Here is a 22,910-nt window from a genome sequence, read left to right as displayed (position 1 = left end):
TATGTGTTAAGGACAGCGCTAGACATGCAGTGTTAGAGACAAGGAAACAATGCCACATTGGCAAAATTATTGATGCAAATGCAACGTTGAGAAATCCCTGCTTCCATCCCAGCCCCAGTCTCTCCAGCCCCTCCTGCTGGCAACTCTTTTCCCCTGGTTCTGTAGCACCCTGTCCCAAGACTCCGAGATAATTCTACCCAAATACACATCTGCACCTCCCTCCCCTAGCAACTCCACCTGGAGCCTGGCAGTATAAGGGGCTCCCTCAGACTGGCTGCACAAAGGTGACTTCATAGTCTTAACCGTTTATCTCACATCACAGTTTAAAAGCCCAGGCCTTCCACAAAACTGGCTCACATACCAATAGAGAAATCTCAAAGTGCAAAAAACAAACAAACAAAAAAAAAAAAACAAAAAACCACGGGATGAGGGAGTGCTAGAAACAATCGTGATTATATATTATGAAAAAGTAATGGTATAAAACAGTGTTGTCCAATAAAAGTAGAATGTAAGCTACGTATGTGATTTTTTTCTGGTAACCACCTTAAAAAAGTAAAAGGAAACAGATAACATTGACCATAATATATTTTAAACCACATATCAAGATATTAGCATTTCAACACATACAATCAATATTTTTAAAGTTCTACATTGCTTCAATTTTAAAACTTAATTTTAACTAACATAAAATTAAAATGATCAAAATTAATAAATTTAGTATTGATACAGTACTACTATCTAATTTACTGTCCATGTTCAAATATCATCAGTTGTCCAAATAATGTTCTTTATGGCCATTTCTTCCTCTAGTCCAGGATCTCATTCAGGATCCTACATCGCATTTTGTTGTTGTGTCTCTTTAGTCTCCTTTAATCTGGAAAATACCCTCAGTCTTTATCTTTTAACATTGACATTTTGAAGGGTATGGGGCAATTTGTTATGAAAATGTCTTTCAGTTTGGGTTACTTTAATGTTTCCATGTGATTATTTTCCGGTTTTGCATTTCTGGTGGGAATCCTATAGAAACAATGTATGTCTGTGGTAGACATGAAAATTCCCTGTCTGGGTCCTCCTTCAAGGGAGGACCTGTCACCCAGCCGCAGGGAGAGTCAGGAGGTAGCCTCCAGCTGATAGTTTTTTGTATGTGCTTCACCTTTGGAGAGCTACCTTGTTTGATATCATGCCCATCTTGGGGGAATCCACATCTGGTGACTTTATGAAGCAAGGATATAAAAGCCTGACCGTTCTGATCCGACATGGGACCAAAGGTATCAGACATTTATGATATATGGAGAAAAGAGTAGGTAGAGGATAATGTAGAGATGGCTATTTTTTTTTTCTTTGAGACACAGTCTCACTCTGTTGCCCACACTGGAGTACAGTGGCACCATCTAGGCTCACTTTAGCCTCCACCTCCCGGGTTCAATCGATTCTCCAGCTTCAGCCTCCCAAGTAGCTGGGATTACAGGCACCCACCATGCCCAGCTAATTGTTTTGTATTTTTATACAGACGGGGTTTCACCATATTGGCCAGGCTGGTCTCGAACTCCTGAGCTCAGGTGATCCACCTGCCTCAGCCTCCCAAAGTGCTGGAATTACAGGTGTGAGCCACTGCACTGGCCCTAATATGTATCTTTAACTTATTATGTTCTACCTTCAAATACAGTTACACCACTTCATGTATGGTGCCAAAAACCTTGTAACAGTATATATTCATTCCCCTTTCCCTTACAATATCATTAACATATGTTTTACTTCTTAATTTGTTACAAACATTTTTATTTAACAACAATTTGTTACCACTTTTGCTTTAAGTGGTTAATTATATACATTTTCAAAAGAGGAAAATGTTTATATTAATTCATATATTCGTATTTTCTGGTGCTTTCTGTTCCTTTTGTGTGAATTTGAGTTTTTTCTTTTTTTCTTTCTTTTCTTTTTCTTTTTCTTTTCTTTTTTTTTTGAGACAGAGTCTCATTCTGTCGCCCAGGCTGGAGTGCAGTGGTGGAAGCTCCGCTTCCTGGGTTCACGCCATTCTCCTGACTCAGCCTCCCGAGTACCTGGGGCTACAGGTGCCTGCCACCACGCCTGGCTAATTTTCTGTATTTTTAGTAGAGACAGGGTTTCACCGTGTTAGCCAGGATGATCTCGATCTCCTGACCTCATGACCGGCCGGCCTCGGCCTCCCAAAGTGAATTTGGGTTTCTATCTGGACTCATTTTCATTCAATCTGAAGAACTTTCTTCAACATTTGTCATAATTCAGGTATGCTAGCAACAAATTCTCTCATCTTTTGTTTACCTGAAAATATCTTAATTTCACTTCTTTTCTCTTTTTTTTTCTTCTCACACAGAGTTTGCTCTGTCACCCAGGCTGGCATGTAGTGGCACAATCCTGGCACACTTCAGACTCAACCTCCCAGGCTCAAGCAATCTTTCCACCTCAGCCTCCTGAGTAGCTGGTACTACAAGCATGTGCCATCATGCTTGGCTGATTTTTTTTTTTTTTTAACTTTTTGTAGAGACGAAGTCCCGCTATGTTCCCTATGCTGGTCTTGAACTCCTGGACTCAAGCAATCCTCCCATCTTGGCCTCCCAAAGTTCTGAGATTATAGGCATGAGCCACCAAGCCTGGCCGCACTTTTGTTTTTTGAAAGAATTTTTCCTAGATATGGAATTCAAAGTTGACAGAGCTTTTACTTTTAGGACTTTAAACTTTTAATTTCATTATATTTTGGCTTTCTTTCTTTCTGATGTGAAGTGCGAAGTCAGTAGTATCTCTTATCTTTGTTCTATATATGCAAGGTGGCTTCGATGTCTCTCTGGTTGTTTCTAATATTTTCTTTTGATCATTGGTTTTCAGTAGTTTAAGTGTAACAGGCCTTGGTGTAGCTTTTTTTGGTGTTTATCCTGTTTGCGGTTAGTTTCTTTCTTTCTTTCTTTGACAGCATCTTGCTCTGTCACTCAGGCTGTAGTGCGGTGGTGTGATCTCAGCTCACTGCAACCTCCGCTTCTTGGGTTTAGGTGATTCTCCTGCCTCAGCCTCCTGAGTAGCTGGGATTACAGGCATGCACCATCATGCCTGGCCAATTTTTGTGTATATACACTTTTTTTTAAAGACGAAATCTCGCCCTGTCACCCAGGCTGGAGTAAATGGCGTGATCTCGGCTCACTGCAATCTTGCCTCCCAAGTTCAAGAGATTCTTCTCTCTCAGCCTCCCGAGTAGCTGGGATTACAGGCATGCACCACCATGCCCAGCTAATTTTTAACTTTTTGGTAGAGATGAAGTTTCACCATGTTGCCCAAGCTGGTCTTGAACTCCTGGCCTCAGGTGACCCACCCACCTTGGTCTTCCGAAGTGCTGGGAATACAGGTGTGAGCCACTGTACCTGGCCTAGTTTATTTTCTTGAATCTATGGGTTTATATATTTTTTTAATCAAATTTTGGCCATTAATACTTCAAATATTTTGCATCACCTCTCCTTTCTTTCTGAGTCTCTGATTATACATGTTAGATAACTTTGTATTAACCCATAGGTCACCAAGGCTCTGTTCATTTTATTTTGAACTTTTTTTCTCTCTGCACTTTAATGTAGATAATTATTTTTCACTGTTACTTTGTTTACTGATCTTTTCTTCAGCAATGTATAATCTGCTGTTAAGCCCATGGAGCAAAATTACCATTCAGATATTGTAGTTTTCTGCTCTAGAAGTTTGATTTGGTTCTTTTTATGGTTTTCATTTCTCACATTATTTATGTTTCTTTAAGTTCTTGGCCATATTTATAATAGCTTCTTTAAAGTTCTTATCTTACCTGCCTGTAACCCCAGTGCGCTGATGCCCTCTAAAACTTAAAAAAAAAAAAAAAAAAAAAATTTAAAGAAGAAAAGTGAAGTTCTTATCTGCTTTAAAAACTAATTTCAGCCTGGCGCAGTGGCTCACACCAGTAACCCCAGCACTTTGGGAGGCCGAGATGGGTGGATCACAAGGTCAGGAGATCAAGACCATCCTGGCTAACAGGTAAAACCCCGTCTCTATTAAAAATACAAAAAATTAGCCGGGCGTGTTGGCGGGTGCCTGTAGTGCCAGCTACTCTGGAGGCTGAGGCAGGAGAATGGCGTGAATCCAGGAGGCGGAGCTTGCAGTAAGCAGAGATTGTGCCCCACTGCAGTAAGCAGAGATTGTGCCCCACTGCACTCCAGCCTGGGTGACAGAGTGAAACTCCATCTCAAAAAAACAAACCAAACAAACAAACAAAAACTAATTTCATCATCCTGGTCATTTCTGGGTCTGTTTCTATTGATTGATTCTTCTCCCATTTATGGCTCATGTTTTAATGCTTCTTCACATGTGTAGTAATTTTTTTTATTGGATCCTAGGCATCGCATATATTACATAGTTAAGTACCTGAATTTTGTTATCTTTCTTGAAAGACTGTTAAGTTTCGTTCAAGAAAGCATTTAATTTACTTGCAGAACAGTTTTTTCAGCTTTGTTCGAGTGGTCTAGAATAGTCTTTAGTATTGCGCTAATTTAGCTTTAAAGTGTGGCCTTTTTAGGGTCTCTTTACCAAATGCTGCAGGTTTTTAATAAGATTTCCCATTCTAATCAGTCAGAGCCTGAATGTTTCCAAACTCTATACAAGTTCTTGTAGCTGTTCAGCTTAAATTTCCCCAGTAATTTTATTTACCAGTCTCATATGGTCTACCCTTAAAGTTATACCAAAGATTCACAGGAATCCTTATGTATATTTCTGGAGCTCTTTCTCTGGCACTCTGCCCCACAAATACCATTTGTCTCAATTTCTATTAATTCCAATGTCTGTGTCCTCAACAAACCCTGCTTGGCTTTCTTCTATCCTGTGCTTAGGTAAATACCTCCAGAAAGAAATCTGTGGATATTTCTTTCTTCTTCCTTTCTTGTTTTCCTTTCTTCTAAGATCACAATTTTACTATGCCAATTGTCCAATGCCTGAAAACACTTGTTTCATAGATTTGGTCCAGTTTTCTATTACTGTAGTGGGAGGTCTAGTCTAGTATCACTTATTTATTCATGGCTGGATTGCCCCTAACCTTTGGAAAAAACATAAACTTTCTATTCAATAGCAAAATACATACTGAAAAATTGGATAAGTATAGTGTACAGCTTGATGAATTTTCTTTTTTTTTTTTTGAGACAGGGTCTCACTTCATTGCCCAGGTGGAGTGCAGTGGCACAAACATTGCTCACTGCAATTTCGACCTCCAGGACTCAAGCAATCCACCTACCTCAGCCCCCCAAGTAGCTGGGACTACAGGTGTGCACCACCACGCTTGGCTAATTTTTGTATTTTTTTTTTTTTCAGAGAGGGTTTGGCCATGTTGCCCAGGCTGGTCTTGAACTCCTGAGCTCAAGCAATCTGCCTGCCTCAGCCTCCTCAGCCTCCCAAAGTGCTGTGCTGGGATTACAGGTGTGAGCCACCATATCTAGTCCAGTGAATTTTCATTAATTGAAAACACCATGTAATCAACACCTGGATCAATAAGAACATTACTAGAACTCCAGTAATCCCTTATTGCTCCTTTCTAATTATTAACACTAATAATTGTAACTAATTAGTTACCTAAGGGTAACCAATATTTTACTTCTATTATCTTATATGATTTCTTATTTTGAACATTATGTAAATGGAGTAATATAGTAATCATTTTTTGTCTGACTTATTTCACTCAATTTTTGTGATTGTAAAATTCATGTATGCTTTGCATATAGTTGTAGATTATTGTCCTTCCTGTATAGCATTTTATTATGTGAATGTTCTTTTTGTTTTTTTTTTTTTTTGAGACAGAGTCTTGCTCTGTTGCCTAGGCTGGAGTTCAGTGGCGTGATCTTGGCTCGCTGCAACCTCTGCCTCCCAGTTTAAGCAGTTCTCCTACCTCAGCCTCCCAAGTAGCTGGGATTACAGATGCCCACCACCACGCCTGGCTAATTGTTTTGTATTTTAGTTGAGACAGGGTTTCACCATGTTGACTAGGCTGGTCTTGAACTCCCGACCTCAAGTGATCCGCCCCCCCCTCGACCTCCCACAGTGCTGGGATTACAGGCGTGAGCCATCGTGCCGAGTGAGAATATTCTAAAATTTATTCATTTCATGAACATTTTTATACATATGTTTTCCGGTGAATATATGAATACATTTATGTTGAGTATATATCTAGGAGCAAATCTATGTTAGTTCAGGCCTTTCTTCTGAACTTTAGACCTACATGTCCAAATCTACTTGACATCTCCATTTATAGACATTGCAAATTTAACATATTCCAAGCCATTTGCTCCTCCTCCTGTGTTCCGTGAATCAGTAAATGGCTTCTTAATCCATCTAGTTATTTAAGGAGTCATCCTTAATATTCCTCTTTCTTGACCCTTCCCAGCAAACCAATCTGTTATTAAGTCTCTTGGATACCATCTCTAATTTATACATATCTTGAAATTATCTACCTCTTTCTGTCTCTAACTCCCATTATACTAGTTCAAGCCATCATTTCTGGCTTTGCCTGATGCAACTGCCTCCAAATGGCCTTCCAGCAGCCTTTCTTGCCCTTTTCCAAACTATTCTCCACAAACAGCCTGAGTGATTCTTAAATATGCAAATAGGATCCTACTTAATAGTCTTTATTAGTTGACCTTGGGCTGAGATGAGACAAGGGCCAGACCATGCTGGCTCTTATTGGCCACATTACAGATTTCAGGCTGTATTTTGGAAGTTTCTCCTTGCTCCCTACACTCCATCCACATTGACTTCCATTTAGTTCCTAGAGCACACGAAGTTCTTTCATGCCCCAACAACGTCACGCATAATATTTCCTTGGCAGGGAACATTCTCTAAGGTTCTTTAATATGCCTGCAGCTTAAAAGGCACTTATTCAGAGGTCTCTTTCCTGACAGTCCCAAATTAATTCATCATTGCACCCACTAATTTTCCCTCCCAGTACTGATCACAATTTATAATTCTGTAACTATTTATGCTTTAATGTCTTTTGCTCCAATTACGTCTTAAATTCCATTAAATGTTATGTCCACTCCTGTAACCCCGTGTTTAACACGGTGCTTGGCACATGGTAAACAGTCAGTAAATGCCTGTTTAATAACGCATGACCGATGCGAAGGCTGGAAGGGGTCGCGGGGTCGGCATCTGGCACTTCTCTGCCATAGTGTGTTTCCTTCTTGTGTGTGGGTATAGACGGGGCCAGGTCCTCTCCTTGCTCACCCAGAGGGGGCTTTTCTCCCTGTTCCCTTTATAAGTGTCGGCTGTAGGGCCGCGTGTGAAAGACAAAATGCCTGCAGACACAGGGCGGCGAGGGGAGGGGATTGGCCCTATTTCTAAAGTCAACGTAGTTCCTTCATCAGAGGACTCTGTACTTTTCTGGCGCAGGTGCGAGAGACGCTGCCAATCTCTCCTGGACTAAGGCGGGTCCTGGGATCGGGCGGGTTGTTGTGTCCTTCCTGCAGAACCCGATTGGCCTGGGCGAGCCGAGGGAACGGGGGCGTGGTTTGATTCCGCGGGCGCGAGCCACGTTGGACGCGCCGCAGCCCCGCCGAAAGGCCCCTCCCAGGCCCCACAATGCACTGCGGGGTGCGTCACTCGGAGCGGCGGGTCCCGTGTCGACAGGTAGTACCCGGCCCCTCCCAGTCCTCTTCTTCCCTTCTTAGGGGTCATTCGAACCCCTGCCGGTCTCTCCCCTCCCTCTCCCTGCCTCCCGCCACAGTCTCGGCCTTCGCCCTCGGGACTGAAGACCTACCCGACGGGCAGGAGCCAAGTCCGTGCCTTTGGGGTGGGAGCCGGGGCCGCGGAGCTCTGGAGGGACGGGCAAGCGGGTACCCCGTCCCCTTCGACTTGAGGGTTCTCTGGGGCCACGCGGGCGGCCGTTGCGCCTCGTCTGAGCCGCCTCGGGTATTGGGCAGCCAGGGAAGGAGTGTCTAAAGGGGAGGGACAGTCGCACTTGGCTGTCAGCAGGTTGGTGGGGATTCCCTGGCGCCCAGTTGTCAGAAACACGGTGATCTACCTGTGTAGTTGGCCCGTGGGAGCTTGAAGTGGTATTTCCTATTTCTGTTAGGCAGAATGGGACTTGAACCAGTGTCTTACTTTACGTCTTGTGGGGATGGAGTGAGCACTGAACCCAGATATTTGCCCGTGTTGGCTCACGGAAACCTCTTGAGACCCTGCCTCAAGAGTCACTTTGGGAACGATGTGGCAGAAGGGAGACCTGAGCAATTGGCTCAAGTGGAGGAGGCTTCCGAAAGAAAAGGACAAGCCCCAGCTGTCTTGAATCTCTCTGCCAGTGAAGACAGCTTAAGATAATTTTTCTCCTGCTGCTTAGTTTCCTGGGTCATCCACCTGGGGCAGGGGGCGAGCTTGAGAACCAGTCCCTCCTCTGCCTATTCAGCCAAGGCAAAGCCTAGCCCAGAGCAAATGTGTCAGCCACCAGACTGGAGATGTTGGGAACTTCAGTCAGGGGAACAGCCACTTTTCGAACTCTGAATCACTCCATGTTATTGATACTTGCTTACATGCTAAGATCGTAAGGAATCAGGCAGTGCCTTAAACGGTACCTACAATTTCTGGTATATTAAGGTTCCTCCAGTATTTGATTCTGACACCTGTGACCGTATCCTAAAGTAATGGGACATTCGGGTATTTCCTATGTTGAAAACCATCACATCTGTTTAGTGCTTTTTTGTGTATGTGTGCATGCAACTGGTTCAAATGGAAGTATATTTTATGTTGGTCTGTGAAAGAGGCCCAGGTATCACAGGGGTGCCTGTGACCTTCCTTGAGTGTCTCACAGAGTTGTTAGAGTTGGGTCTGAGTTTAAATCCCTACTTTGTCACCTACTAGTTTAGGGATTAAAAAAATTCCTTAAGCTTTCTGGGCTTGAATTTCCTCAAAGGTAAAATGGAACTAATAATACCTACTTCACAGGTTTTTGGAAGGCTTAAATGAGGTAATGTGTATAAAGTGCGTGGTCCATGGGGAGTAATCAATAAATAATATAGCAAATATTTAATATAGTGCTTTTAGTATGTTACAAGGCAGTGTTTCAGGCGCTTTACATGATCCTATGAGATAGATACTATTGTCATCGTTAAAATAAGCCTATGAGATAGATACTGTTAGTAGCCATAATGTATAGATGTGGAAATTGAGATGTAGAAAGGCAAAGCTTGCCGAAATTTGCATGTCTGCTACATGGTGGAGCCAGGATTAGAACCCAGGCAGCAAGTGAATAGCTAGTTTCTATATCCCTGGTTTCTTACCTCTTGTTGGTTTTGGGAGACTGATGAAACATAGTGGTGTGGAGATACTAGAAACTTAGACTGAAGTACCAGTTCTGCTATATACTAGCAGTGTGACATTGAGAAAGTGAGCCTCAGTTTCCTCATCTGTAAATTGTCAGTTCTACCTACCCAACTGTGAACTATGCGGCACTATACAAGTGTTGGAATTGACACATTTGAGCATGTATTGGGGCCCCTGTCCTAGATGTGGGTAAAATCTGTTGTGAAGCCTGAGGTCTTACACATATCGCGCAGTGTAAGCACCCATAATAGGAGTGTCACACACTGCTAGTGAGGTAGAGGGCATAGGCAAAATGACAGAAATTCCATCCTCTTTATCACCCAATCTATCCCCCACCCTCCCTGTGTTTCACAAGTAGTATAGCTTTCTGTCCAAATTAACTACCACCCTTTCCCATTCTCACAGATCTCAGCTAGCACTTTTAATAAAATAATAGGTACCATATTGTTACTGTCACATATGCAAGATAATTTGATAAGCAAATGAACATTAAAGTTCTCCCAAAATTTTCACACACATACATATTTGAAACAAGTTCTTTTAATTTAAATTAGGAGAAAAACTTAATATCTCAAAACTGATTTCACAGATAGTACTAAAAAATAAAGGACAAGAAAAGTAAGTCAATTCAAAGACCAATATTAGGTAAATAGTACAGATGGATGAAGATAATTCTGAAAGTGGTACTTGGATGACTGAAGACTGGGAAATTATGAACTAAAATAAATGAGTGCTTTTGCCCCCAGTATAAAATGTTTTTATCTTAAAAGTGGCATTTGTGAAAGCATTTGGTTAGAACGTATACACAAAATCCACTTATATGTTGGGCTTTATTTATTACCTTTTGAGAGATACCTTCCTGAGACATTGAGCCCATAGTCATTACCCCCACAAGGTTCTGAAGAAGAGGGATGTCTTGTTATCTTGGGTCTGAGAACTTGCTAACCATTACCATAGTAGTTTGGCATTGTGGGAATTTATTTTCCTCAGCCTTTACATAAAAGTTTACCCAGATTTGCCTAGATTCTAACTTGTGCTTTTTCCTCCAACAGTTGCTGATGGGGAGAGGAAAAAATAGCCACTATTCCGGTTCCCTATGAGTTAACTGCTGCTGTCCAAAGGCAGGTGTAATATTTTCTGTGTATTAAAGGTGAGGAGAAATGGCCCAGTGCCCTAAACATTTATCTATGACCCTGATAAGCTAAAAACTCCTAAATCTTCCCATGCAATTGTTGTAACCTCTTGCTTTCCACAGTTCCACTGATTCTTCCTTGGGATTTTCCCAACCACAACCCTCCTTAGACCGTAAAGATACTTTAACCTAGTTTAGGCCTGACATGGATAGATTTCCTTTTCTGCTAGTGCAGTCTAGATAAGATTAGTTTAAAAAACAACAAACTATATTATGAATCCATGGTAAAAAGAAAAAAAGTAGGGGTATGTTTATTGAATTGCTGGAGAGACAGCTTAGCCTAAGGTGATTGGAGTCTGTCTGCAAATTAGTTAAGCCTGACGTTGATCATTGGACATTCATCCCAGTTTGTCAGGCTTAAATTCAAGTGGTTTGGATGCTGAATCAAATTACTCTGGTAGGAAGAGGTTTAATTTTTTCCCTAAGAAAAGTCTTACCTATAGGTACGTAGAAACAATTCTCTGACAACCTTGTAATAATTTTGACAGGGAATGTAACTGCTGTGTTCTGCTTTTGGTTAAAGGCTAAAGTATGTATTAGGAAAATTTGAGGCTGGGCGCGATGGCTCACACCTATAATCCCAGCACTTTGGGAGGCCGAGGCGGGCAGATCACTTGAGATCAGAAGTTTGAGACCAGCTTGGCCAACACGATTAAATCCCATCTCTACTAAAAATACAAAAATTAGCCAGGCTTGGTGGGGGGCACCTGTAATCCCAGCTGCTTGGGAGGATGAGGCAGGGGAATTGCTTGAACCCAGGAGGCAGAGGTTGCAGTGAGCCATTGTACTCCAGCCTGGGTGACAGAGTGAGACCCTGTCTCAAAAAAAAAAAAAAATTTGAAATGTAAGTTTGTCCAACTTTAGTTTTCCAGTTACTGAAGTGGTGGGCAACATACCTGTGTTGTTTGCTCTTTTCATCTGAATTTCTCTAATTTGGGGGTGTTTCTTGATGGTAGGACTCTTCATTCCTACTATCTGGCAAAATTCATGGCACACAGTAGATATTCAGTAAATGTGTGTTCAACGAATGGAACTCGAAAATTGTATTCTTTTTACAGTACGTGTTTTAGAAAGTATGGATCATATATTTATTGATCTGTCCTCCAAGTCGTTAAAGAATAACTTTGAAGACTACATGAAATTTGGCAACCTATTAATAAAGACTATTCCTAATATTTCTATTAGGATCCTAGAGAGGCCAGACATAAAGTAATGCAGTCTACTTTTATTTTACTTTTTGAGACAGGATCTCGCTCATCACCCAGGTTGGAGTGCAGTGGCACAATCATAGCTCACTGTTGCCTCGAACTCCTGGTCTCAAGCGACCCACTTGCTTCAGCCTCCCCAAAGCAAGGACTATAGGCATGTGCCACCGTGCCCGGCTGATTTTTAAAATTTTTTTGTGGATACAGAGTCTCACCATGTTGTCTAGGTTGGTCTTGAACTCCTGGCCTCAAGCAGTGTTGGGATTATAGGTATAAGCCATGGCACCCAACCCAATCTACATTTAAATACTAAAATATGGGTATTTAGAACTTTAAGTTACAACTCGCCCTCAAATTAATTGCCAGAATGGTTATTGTGTTGCAGTGTCCTTCTGGAAAGACAACAGTTTTATAGTTAAATAATAAATGCTTAAGAGTATAAAGTAAGACTTTTTTTACTTTCTTACACTTAGGCTAAATGTTACAATTTTGATTTAATAAATAAAACATGGTAAAAAAAAATTTAAAGAGGAGTTTATAGTATAGATATCTTTTCAGAGATCCCAGCTTTTTCATGCTACTGCTTTTAGAAGAGAAAAAAACTGGATGAATGGAAAAAAACACCGATTGGGATATGTCACACTGGGACTTTAGTTTGGAGATTCCACTGTAGTAAAAAGACTAATTTGCTTCTGGATATTTTTCTCTTTAAATGAATGGAGGGCTGGGTGTGGTGGCTCACGCCTGTAATCCCAGCACTTTGGGAGGCTGAGGTGGACAGATCACTTCAGGCCAGGAGTTTGACACCAGCCTGGCCAACATGGCGAAACTCTGTCTCTACTAAAAATACAAAAATTAGCTGGGCGTTGTGGCATGTGCCTGTAATCCTAGCTACTCGGGAGGCTGAGGCACAAGAATTGCTCAAATCTGGGAGGTGAAGGTTGCAGTGAGCTGAGATCGCACCACTGCACCCACCTGGGTGACACAGAGAGACCCTGTCTCTAAATAAAGGAGAAAAATATTAAAGGGTAACGACATAGTAACACCTAGAGATTTCTCCTTTTCCTCATGAAAAGAGGAAAAGGGATAGTGAACTTAATGTATTAGCTTTATTAGTTGGGTTAATTTTTATTGTCAGATCAGTGATCACCATGAATGGGAAGTCGGATTTTGACTTCACACAGCAATGAAAATTATCAACTCCTGATTTACAAGCTTTGTAACAATTGGTTTTATGGGTTTTTTTTTTTAATATATATTACTAACTCATTTTTTCCTTTTTGGAATGAGATAATATTGACCTAGATGAAGTGGTCAGGTAAGGATTAATTTAGTCTCTAAGATACAATATTTTTGGGAAAATGCCTATGAGATTTTAATCAAATTTTTGAATTTTCACCAGTTGCCTCACCACTAGTGAGGAAGCCCTTAGTGACATTGTGCCTGACAGAGAAGAGTTATCACTTAATCTTAGATAGTGAACGTGTTTTAATTTAATGTTTTAAAAAGTATGGGCCTGAGACAATAAGCAGATTGTCAAGCCCTATCTCACAGTCAGTGGTTCAGAATTTTGAGGGCAGAGCCCAGAAATCTGCATTTTTAACTAAACTTTCAACTTCTTATACAAGCTAAAGTTTGAGAGCCACTGTATATTTTATGAAAGGTTGAGTGACTGTTGACCTGAGCTCCTTCAGACTTAGGCCTGTGAAGTCCTTTCATCTGTTTTTGTAAAGCAAGAAGAGAATCCAATAAAATAGGCCATTAAGATTGAGAACAACATTAAAACTAATATCCTTTAGCTTTAGGATTTACTTTAAATAATTTTTTTTCTGATTATAAAAGTAGTATATGTCTACTGTGAATATTGAGAACATTTAGGAGATTATAAAATAATAATTACCCATAATACCATTTCGTAGAGGTGAGCATATTCTTAATTTGGCGTCTTTTCTGCATCCATTTTCAATCCCTTTTTCCTTCTCTTTATCTTTGTCTCTTTATCCTTATGTTTGTGTAAAACAACATTTGCAATTGTTATCCTGCTTTTTTCTCTTTAACATATAAGCATTTTGCCACATTATTAAACTTTTTCCACAAACATAACTTTTAGTTGCTGCATTATATTCTGTTATATGAATATACTATAATTTACTTAACCATCACCATGTTATAGGATATTTAGATTGTTTTCAGTTATTTGAGTGGAAGAATGTCTTTCTGTTTAAAGTTTTGTCTGGATTTCTGATTATTTTTCTTAAGACAAGTATATATTTAAATTTATTGAGGTCAAAAGATATGCCTTTAAACTCCTGTTGAAATTGCCAAATCATTTTGAGAACTGTTTGTACCAGTTTTTACTTCCATCTGTACTTATGAGAATGCCAGACAGAAGTATTATTTTTTAAAAAGCTAATGTGGCTGGGTGCGGTGGCTCACGCCTGTAATCCCAGTACTGTGGTGGGTGCCGGTGGTCCCAGACACATCCTATCCTGTGGCATGGGATCCCAGGCTGAGGAAGGAGAATTGCTTGAACCCTGGATGGGGGATATTATAGTCAGCCAAGATGGCGCCATTGCACTCCAGCCTGGGTGACAGAGCAAGATGCTGTCTCAAAAAAAAAAAAAAAAAAAAAAAGCTAATATGTTAAGTGAAGCATAATATGTTATTTTAATTAGTTTTGTTTTGTTTTTTTCCTGAGACAGTCTCACTCTGTTGCCTAGGCTGGAGCTCAGTGACACGACCTCAGCTCACTGCAACTTCTGCCTCCCAGGTTCAAGCAATTCTCCTGCCTCAGCCTCCTAAGTAGCTGGGATTACAGGTGTGCACCACCATGCCCGGCTAATTTTTGTATTTTTAGTAGAGAAGGAGTTTCATCTTGTTGGCCAGGTTGGTCTCCAACTCCTGATCTTGTGATCTGCCTGCCTTAGCCACCCAAAGTGCTGGGATTACAGGTGTGAGCCACTGTGCCTGGCCATTTTAATTAGTATTCTTATATTATTAGTAAGTTGAACATGTTTACACATGCTTATCAAGTTTGGCTTTAATTTTTATTTATCCCAAATTGTTCATTTTGTTTTAGGTCTTCTCTGTTGGTTGAAATGTCTATGATTTTATCTGCCTCAGTCATTCGTGTCAGAGATGGACTGCCACTTTCTGCTTCTACTGATTATGAACAAAGCACAGGAATGCAGGAGTGCAGAAAGTATTTTAAAATGCTCTCGAGGAAGCTTGCTCAACTTCCTGATAGATGTACACTGAAAACTGGACATTATAACATTAAGTAAGACTTCAGTTTGCTTCATTTGACTTGCTTGCCCAGTAGTTGTCATTTTAATGAAGTTTAAGTGGTTGCAATAGAAAAGAGTGATTAGGAAAACCTGTTCAAGTCAAGAATCATATTCTGAACTTATACTAAATAGTCATCATGTCAGCAGCAGCCTTTTTGTAGTTTCTTTGTGTTTATATCTGGCTCTAGGAAATTTTATAGTTGCACAGATCATAGCTATTCCTCTTATAAGTTCATCACTAAGTATTTATTTGCATTCTTACCTAGGGATGTAGTAGGCAAACTATAATTGGAAATAAAATTTTTTACCTAATATCTGCCCTCAAAGAACTGAAGCAGCTTATATCTAGTGGGAGGGGGTAGCACTTATCACTGTATCATATATAAATCAAGTAAAACTGGGCAAATGGGTTAGAGTGACTATTTATGGTGGTCAAGGGACTCTCTGAGAGTGTGACATTTGAGCAGAGACCTAAAAGATGAGAGAGGAGGTAGTTATATGAAGGATGCTGTGTATGAAGAGCAAGGCAAAGGTAGCAGCCAGTGGAGAAGCCCGTTTTTACATACCAAGAGACAGAAAGGAAACCAGTGATCCTGAAGCATTATGGACAATTAATAGAGTTGCAGAAAGTGAGGCCAGAAAGGTAGGAATGGGGCAGGTTATGTAGTGAGTTTGGAGTCTATTAGTCTGTTTAGTTTAGTGCAGTAGGAAGATACTGGGTAGTTTTAAGCTGGAGAGTTACATGATTTCATTTGGCTTAGAGTAGGTCATTCTGGCTGCACTGTAAAGAATAAAGGAGAAAGTGGAAGTAGAGAGGTCAGATGGAAGACTCTTAGAGAAGTTCAGGTGGAGGTGCTGATTGTAACGAGCTAGGGTTGTAATGAATAGAAATAGATTGGGGCTATATTTTGGGATTAATACCAGCAAATCTTCCTACTGGATTGAAATGGGATGTGAGGGAAAAAGAAGAATAATCACCTGTAGTTTTTTGGCCTGAGGAACTGGATGAATAATGAAGCTGAAATGAGCAAGAAAGGAGAGGATAAGTGTGTCTCATTGGTAAAAAGTAAGAGTTTTGTTTGGACATGTTAAATCTGAGATGCCCATTAGACATCCAGGGGGCACTGCTAGGTAAGCAACTGGAGATATGAGTCTGAAACTTAGTGAAGAGGACAAGTATAGACATTTAGATTTGGAAGTCAGCCTACAGTTTGTGATTAAAACCATGGGAATGGATGAGACCACCTTGGAAAGCTTAGACGTGAAACAATTACGGAACGATTAACGTCTGAGCAGCTTGATATTGATGACGCATACAGAAGGAAATAAGGTAAAAACACAGTCCATATAGGATATAATAAACAGAGGACTTCATTGTTGAGATGAGACATGAGCCATGTCCTGAAGAATTAGTAAGAGTTGGCTAAGGTAGGGAGGAGGACATTCCAGGTGTACGGAGGAGAGGCAGAATAAGCAAAGAACATGACTTAGCATGGTAGGTGTATTAACATGCTTATCCTGGGTCAGTGGATGGTGATTTAGGGATAGTTGTGAGACACGTGTGATAATCACTATGGGGCCAGATCTTGGATTGCCCTGAAAGTTCAGATTGAAGGGTGTCACTTTGATGTAATATGTTATAGGAAGCTCTGCTGCAGATTCAAGGGAAGTGACTTGATAAAAAACAATCCTGAGACAGTGGAACTTAGGGTGAGATGGACAGTCCAAGAGGAGAGAGATAAGGCGGAGAGGCCAACTTATTATTAGGTCCTGAAGTAAGAAAATAAATGTGCAAATGAAAATTAGAATGCCAAAAGAACTAGAATGATAATGAAGAGAAATAGTTTGATTGGGGATCACTTTGAAGTTAGATCACTTCAAAAGAACTGACCAAGCTGGATAGGATGGAATACCAGAGATGAAAAGAAGGAAGGGGCAAAGATGACTGAAGCCTTGGAATTGTACAGAATGATGGTGTCATTGCCAGAAATGAGATCTTTGGAACAGACTGTTTATGAGGTGTGAGGCAGAAGAGAAAGATAATGAAGCTCCATTTTGATCATTTTTTTAAGACACTGGGGCTTGTTCTGTTACCTAGGCTGGAATGCAGTGGCATGATGACAGCTCACTGAGCCTCAACCTCTTGGGCTCAAGCAGTCCTCCCACTTCAGCCTCTGAAGTAGCTGGGACGACAGGGGCACACCACCACACCCAGCTAATTTTATTTTTAGTAGATGAGGTCTCACCATGTTGCCCAGGTTGACCGCAAACTCCTGGGCTCACGTGATCCTCCTGCTTGGCTTCCCAAAGTACTGGGATTACAGACATGAGCCGCTGCACCTGGCCCACTTTAATTATTTAAGTTGAGGTTTTAGGCCAGACACAGTGGCTCACACCTATAATCTCAGCACTTTGAGAGGCTGAGGCAGGCAGATCACTTGAGCCCAGGAGTTTGAGGTCAGCATGGGCAACATGGAGAGACCCCGTCTCTACAAAAAATTAAAAAATTAGCCAGGCATGACATAGTCCCAGCTACTCTGGGGACATAGGTGGTAGGATCACTTGAGCCTAGGAGGTTGAGGCTGCAGTGAGCCATGATCTCACCCCTACATTCCAGGGTGACAGAGCAAGACCCTGTCTCAAAAAATATATGTATAAATAAAATAAATAAATTGAGGTTTTGACAAGGTAATTCAGTGGAGATGGGATAGAGATTTCGGAAACATTCACGTAGATGTGGTTGATATTGTGAGGGGAAAAATGCCTACTGGGTTTAGAGAGAGGCCCAGGATAGAACCTCAGAGAATGTCCACAATTTCTTGGATCATCTGGGTAATGGTAAGATAATGGTAAGATGTTATATTTAATTGGGATTTCTGAGGGCTTAATTAGAAAATATTGTGATTATGGTGATTAAAATATATGTAAAATGATGTCTCAACCTACTTCTATTTTTTAGAGGAAAAACTTGAAATATTTTAATATTTTATTTAATAGGCTCTGTTAGTGCCCTGGGTCATTATTCTGAGTTTTATTTGTGAATGTATAGTGGTATAAACAAATATCAAAGTTATAGGAGATTGGCTTGAATGTATATTAATTCTGGTAGGTGTGCTGGACTTAAACACTTCTGCAATTTTTTTCTTTTGACTCTCTTTTTTAAAATTAAAAAAATTTATTTTGACTGTTCTTAAAAGTAAAATATAACATTTTAACATCCCTTCATTCTATTTAACTGAAAATTCTAGATTTTGTATTATTTAGTTTTATTTACTCCAGCTTATTCCACACAAAGGATTTGAGGCAATTTAGGAAAAAAAAAAATTGAAGGGGCCAAGTAAGGGAGTCAGAAGAAGGAAAATAGATACAGGAGAATAATAAACTGAGGTAACATTTCCTTCTGGAGATACAAACTAGATAGTCCATCCATTTGTTAGAGAAAGGTTGCACATATTACCGTTGAGTTTCCTTGTGGCCAAAGCAAAGGGGGATAATCCCTTTAGCATCCATTGGACAAAACATTGTTTTCCTGTTATTGAGACCTGAAGTACATTGTTTTAGCATCCATTGGACAAAACATTGTTTTCCTGTTACTGAGACCTGAAGTACATAAAAAGGACAGCATTTGGATAACATTCTTCCAGCAACCATAATTATGAGAGTTTAGGAGTGGGATAAATCAGCAGAAGTCTAATCTGGTCTAGTTCAAGAATACAATTCAGATAAGTTAAAAGGCAAAGATTACCTGGCTTTCAGAGCCATGCATAGAAAAATGTCTATGCATGTTTTTTTGTACCAAACCTTTGATAAGGATTGGAAAACAGAAGTTCTAGTTCGAGTTCCTGACAAGGACCTGGATTTCATATATTTTCTATCGCTAATAAGAGATCTGGTGGTTTAGTTTATGTTTATTGATGTTTTTACCTTATATGACATTGAGCTTAGACTGAAATGCATAAAATTGAGAATTTGTGTGTTACCTGACTTAAAATTCTCACATCACAACTCTTTTTCTAATGACTATGAGTTTGCGAGATAAAACTCACAGGTCTGCCATAGCAACATCATAGCACAGCCTGAAACCGCCACCATGCTGTCCCTCTTTTCTCCTAGCCATATTAAATGCTTCTTTCCTTCAAACCCTACTTGTTTTGAATCACCTTCTTTCTCATTACTATTTCATGTCTCTAATGATCTCACTGCTTTCACAGATCGCCTGTAGAACTCGGTTGACTGCCTTTTTCATCACTTATTAAAATTTCTTATTTTTAATTTTATTTCTCTATCCTCTCTATAACAGGGTTGTAATTCATTGAGGGAATTGATCTGCCATGGCTTATACTATTTTCGATTCCTCAACTCTTGGCATTGTGGTTTTCAAATTTGTATGGAAATTGAGGTACTCTTTCTTCACAGAATCTCAAAATCACTAAGCGTATAATTATGTGCCAAATCAGTTGATACCTCACATTAAATTCTGGTTGAATAGGCAAGGGAAGACCAGAGTTTGAAAGAAAAAAAAAATCAGGGGAGTAACATTTAAAATTGAGATAATTAGGCCGGGTCTGGTGGCTCACACCTGTAATCCCAGCACTTTGGGAGGCCAAGGCTGGCAGATCACCTGAGGTCAGGAGTTTGAGACCGTCCTGGACAACATGGTGAAACCCTGTCTCTACTAAAAATACAAAAAAAAAAAAAAGGCCGGGTGTGGTGACGGACATCTGTGATCCGAGCTACTCAGGAGGCTGAGGCAAGAGAATCACTTGAACCCAGGAGGCAGAGGCTGTGATCCGAGCTACTGAGGAGGCTGAGGCGAGAGAATCACTTGAACCCAGCTGAGATCGTGCCACTGCATTCCAGCCTGGCGACAGAGTGAGACTCTGCCTCAAAATAAATAAATAAATAAAATTTAAAAATAAAATTGAGAAGATTCCTTTAGTTTTCTCCTCCTCTATATTGGGAAAATGATGAATTTCAAATGAGTGTAGTGGCTGGATACTTCTTTTTCGCCAGTAAAGGACATTCTGTGGAGCATGGCTTGTGCTAGCACAGTTCCTTGTGCGTGTCATAGTAGCTACTAAATGAGGGATGGTTGTTTTGGGAGTATGACAGCATTCAGAGTGACAGAGAAACCTTGTTGATTGGGCAGGATAGTGTGAAGTGTGGGGTGTTCAGTTTTGTGATTTCTTCTCACATTCTGTAGTGATATTCCAATTCTCTCTCTATAAAATTTTAAGGAATTCATCTGTTTTATAAGTCGAAGGTTTTTTTCCTTAGACTGTAATGAATTTTTAGTGAACAAACTTATGTTACCACTTAAGAAAAAAATGGCTAAAGTAAGTATGAACCATATGAAAATTAGATTGGGTCATCTGAGATCTTTAAAACTTTGCAATTGGCTTTAGAGATTTAAAAATCATAGTTGTACATTTTGAAATCTCTTTATTTAAACAGTAAGACGCTGAAAAGACAAATACCTTTTGGGAAGCCAGTCATATCCTATTGTGAATTTTAGTGCAAGAAGTAAAATTTTTTAGTTCTTTCACTGTGAATTCATTTGAAGCCAGATAATGGCTGTGAGCCTCCTAATGTTCTTTCCTTGCCTTAGGGTTCACTTTCTCCCTACGTTGCTACCTCCAGCCAGGAATACTATTTTAGGCTTACCTGCGTTTTGGCTTTAGTGTCTAGCAGTCTTTCCCTTTCACTCTTTCGGGATATTTTCTGATTACTAGAGTAACAACTTAAGCTATAACCCAATTATTGAGTACTTGTAATTGCCAGGTACTTTACTGACATTATCGTTAAGCTTTCTAACAGCTCTGTGAAGGGCTATTAAATAACGCTGTTTTCCATTGCCAGGGGCAGACACACAACTCACATTAGCTTAAGGAAAAATGGGTATTTTGAAGGGTAGTGGTGGAGCCGGCCTCACAGATGTTGTCAGAAATCTGTCTCATTTCTACAGTCTCTTACCTTTTGCAGATAGATACTGTCTACAGACTTGAAAACACTACACAGACAGCTTTAGGCTTACTTCAGTCCAACTGAGCAACTCCTCTCCATTTCTCAATAACAAGACATTGTCTTTGCTTGTGTAATTGACCATTTCTAGACTAATTAAACATTGTTGTCAGAGGGGATGAGGTACTCTTATTTGGCCAAGACTGCATCACATGTCCTTACCCCTTTGAGCTTTACCATAGCCAGACAGAATGGAGCTGAAGGTAGTTCCCCAAAGGGAAAGAGGGAAGGGATGCTGGGTAGTGCTATCACTACCCTATTTTACAGATAAGGTAATTGAGACTTAGGAATGTAAAGCAGATCCTTCAACATCACAAAAATAGTAAATGATGTATCCGAACCACAATCTTGGATTCAGGAGTTGCATTATTATCTGGTAAAAAATGACTGCTGCTCTTTACCCTTAACCCCTTTCTTGGCAGCATGTGTTCCTAATTCTCCTAATTATTTTCACTTTTTGTGGAGAGAGAAATGAACCAGGGAAGAGAATGAAGGGAAATACCACACCTCTCTTTTATTGGTTGATAATGATGAGGAACAGAGTATATGTGAATCCTAGAATTGATGGGACAGCATTGTCTCATTGGAGGCTAGGTGTTTGAAAGGGAGAGGGTGTGGCAGGGAAATGCAACCAACCTGTAGCTAGTAAACCAGTTGGGGGAAGGAGATAACCTGGGTATTCAATTTTCCTATTTTGTCTCATTACTAGCATCACATTCCTTTTCTCCTGCTTATTATGGCAAAATGTACAGCTTTTCAGCACCATATATGTTAAATAGGCTCTTGTAAACTGGCCTAGGAACCTAATTACTGTTATTGTACAGTTTCTGTGGGAAAATGAGATCTAGGTGCAATAAGCTTTGGGAAATATACCCAATACATAAGTTATGGATTATCTGATCAGTTATCTAAAAAAGTCAGGATCTTCATCCTCTGGAGTGTGGCTGTGTTAGGGAAGTGAGAAAGGGTGAATTGGGAGATTAACTCTGAAGAAAAGGGAATAAAGATGTCAAAGGCAAACTTTGCTTGCTCTGTGTTTTATCCAAGTCACTCATGGTGTAGTTACCATTGGCTTCTTAAAATGATCTCAGATTCTTCTTTAGGTTACTGTTGTAAGTTACCGTCACCTGGCATATTTCATATTAATAAATATTTTCCTTTTTAATGATGTTAAAATTTGTGGATAAAATGGGTCTTTTATTCATAGGATGATTTATTCATGATTTGGTGCTTCACCATTGGAGGGTAATTGAAAGTTAGCCATGTGAGAAAGGAGTAAGTGAGAAAATAGGAAGTTCCTGGTAAAATGCTACATGTGGTGGACACTCAGTGTTACTGAGCCTTCATTCTTATCTCCTTACTGTCCCACTAGTGGCAAAATCTTTTGTTTTCATCTTGTTTTCTATGAGACATATTTGATGATAATACAATTCATAAGATATGCTCACTTTGTTAATGTTGAGCCTCTCTTAATATTTTTTTTTCGTTTTTAGAGATGGGGTTTTGCTCTGTTGCCTAGGCAGGAGTGCAGTGGCACAATCAGCTCATAGCATCCTTGAACTCCTGGGCCCACGTGATCCTCCTGCCTCAGCCTCCTGAATAGCTGTGACTATGGGTGTGTGTCACCACACCTGGCTGATTTAAAACAATTTTTTGTAGAGATGGCATCTCACTTTGTTGTCTATGCTGGTCTCAAACTCCTGGGCTCAAGTAGTCCTCCTGCCTCAGCCTCCCAAAACATTGGGATTATGGTGTGAGCCACTATGCCTGGCCCTATTTAATATTTTAAAGTTTCAACACTTTATTTTAGAGAATAGAATTCAATGTAGAAGGCTCTATTCCAACACTTTTTTTTTTTTTTTTTTTTTT

General features: G+C 40.1%; 1 protein-coding gene across 7 annotated transcripts in view; it reads left to right on the top strand.

Annotated features, from left to right (window-relative positions):
• Positions 1-7,320: 7,320 nt before the first annotated feature.
• The window catches only part of SEC22A (SEC22 homolog A, vesicle trafficking protein), an 89,025-nt gene continuing 73,435 nt past the window's right edge, over positions 7,321-22,910 (top strand). The window contains exons 1-3 of one of the 7 annotated variants that reach the window (XM_017855337.1): positions 7,321-7,647; positions 10,389-10,486; positions 14,813-15,013. In XM_017855337.1, coding sequence (XP_017710826.1) covers positions 14,832-15,013 — 182 coding nt within the window. In that variant the 5' untranslated portion in view covers positions 7,321-7,647; positions 10,389-10,486; positions 14,813-14,831. The other 6 variants (XM_017855343.1, XM_017855342.1, XM_017855339.1 and 3 more) reach the window with 6 other exon arrangements.

Source organism: Rhinopithecus bieti, unplaced genomic scaffold (assembly GCF_001698545.2).
Source record: "Rhinopithecus bieti isolate Rb0 unplaced genomic scaffold, ASM169854v2 scaffold_39586, whole genome shotgun sequence".
Lineage (NCBI taxonomy): Eukaryota > Metazoa > Chordata > Mammalia > Primates > Cercopithecidae > Rhinopithecus > Rhinopithecus bieti.
This window is presented reverse-complemented; position numbering and strand designations above follow the sequence as displayed.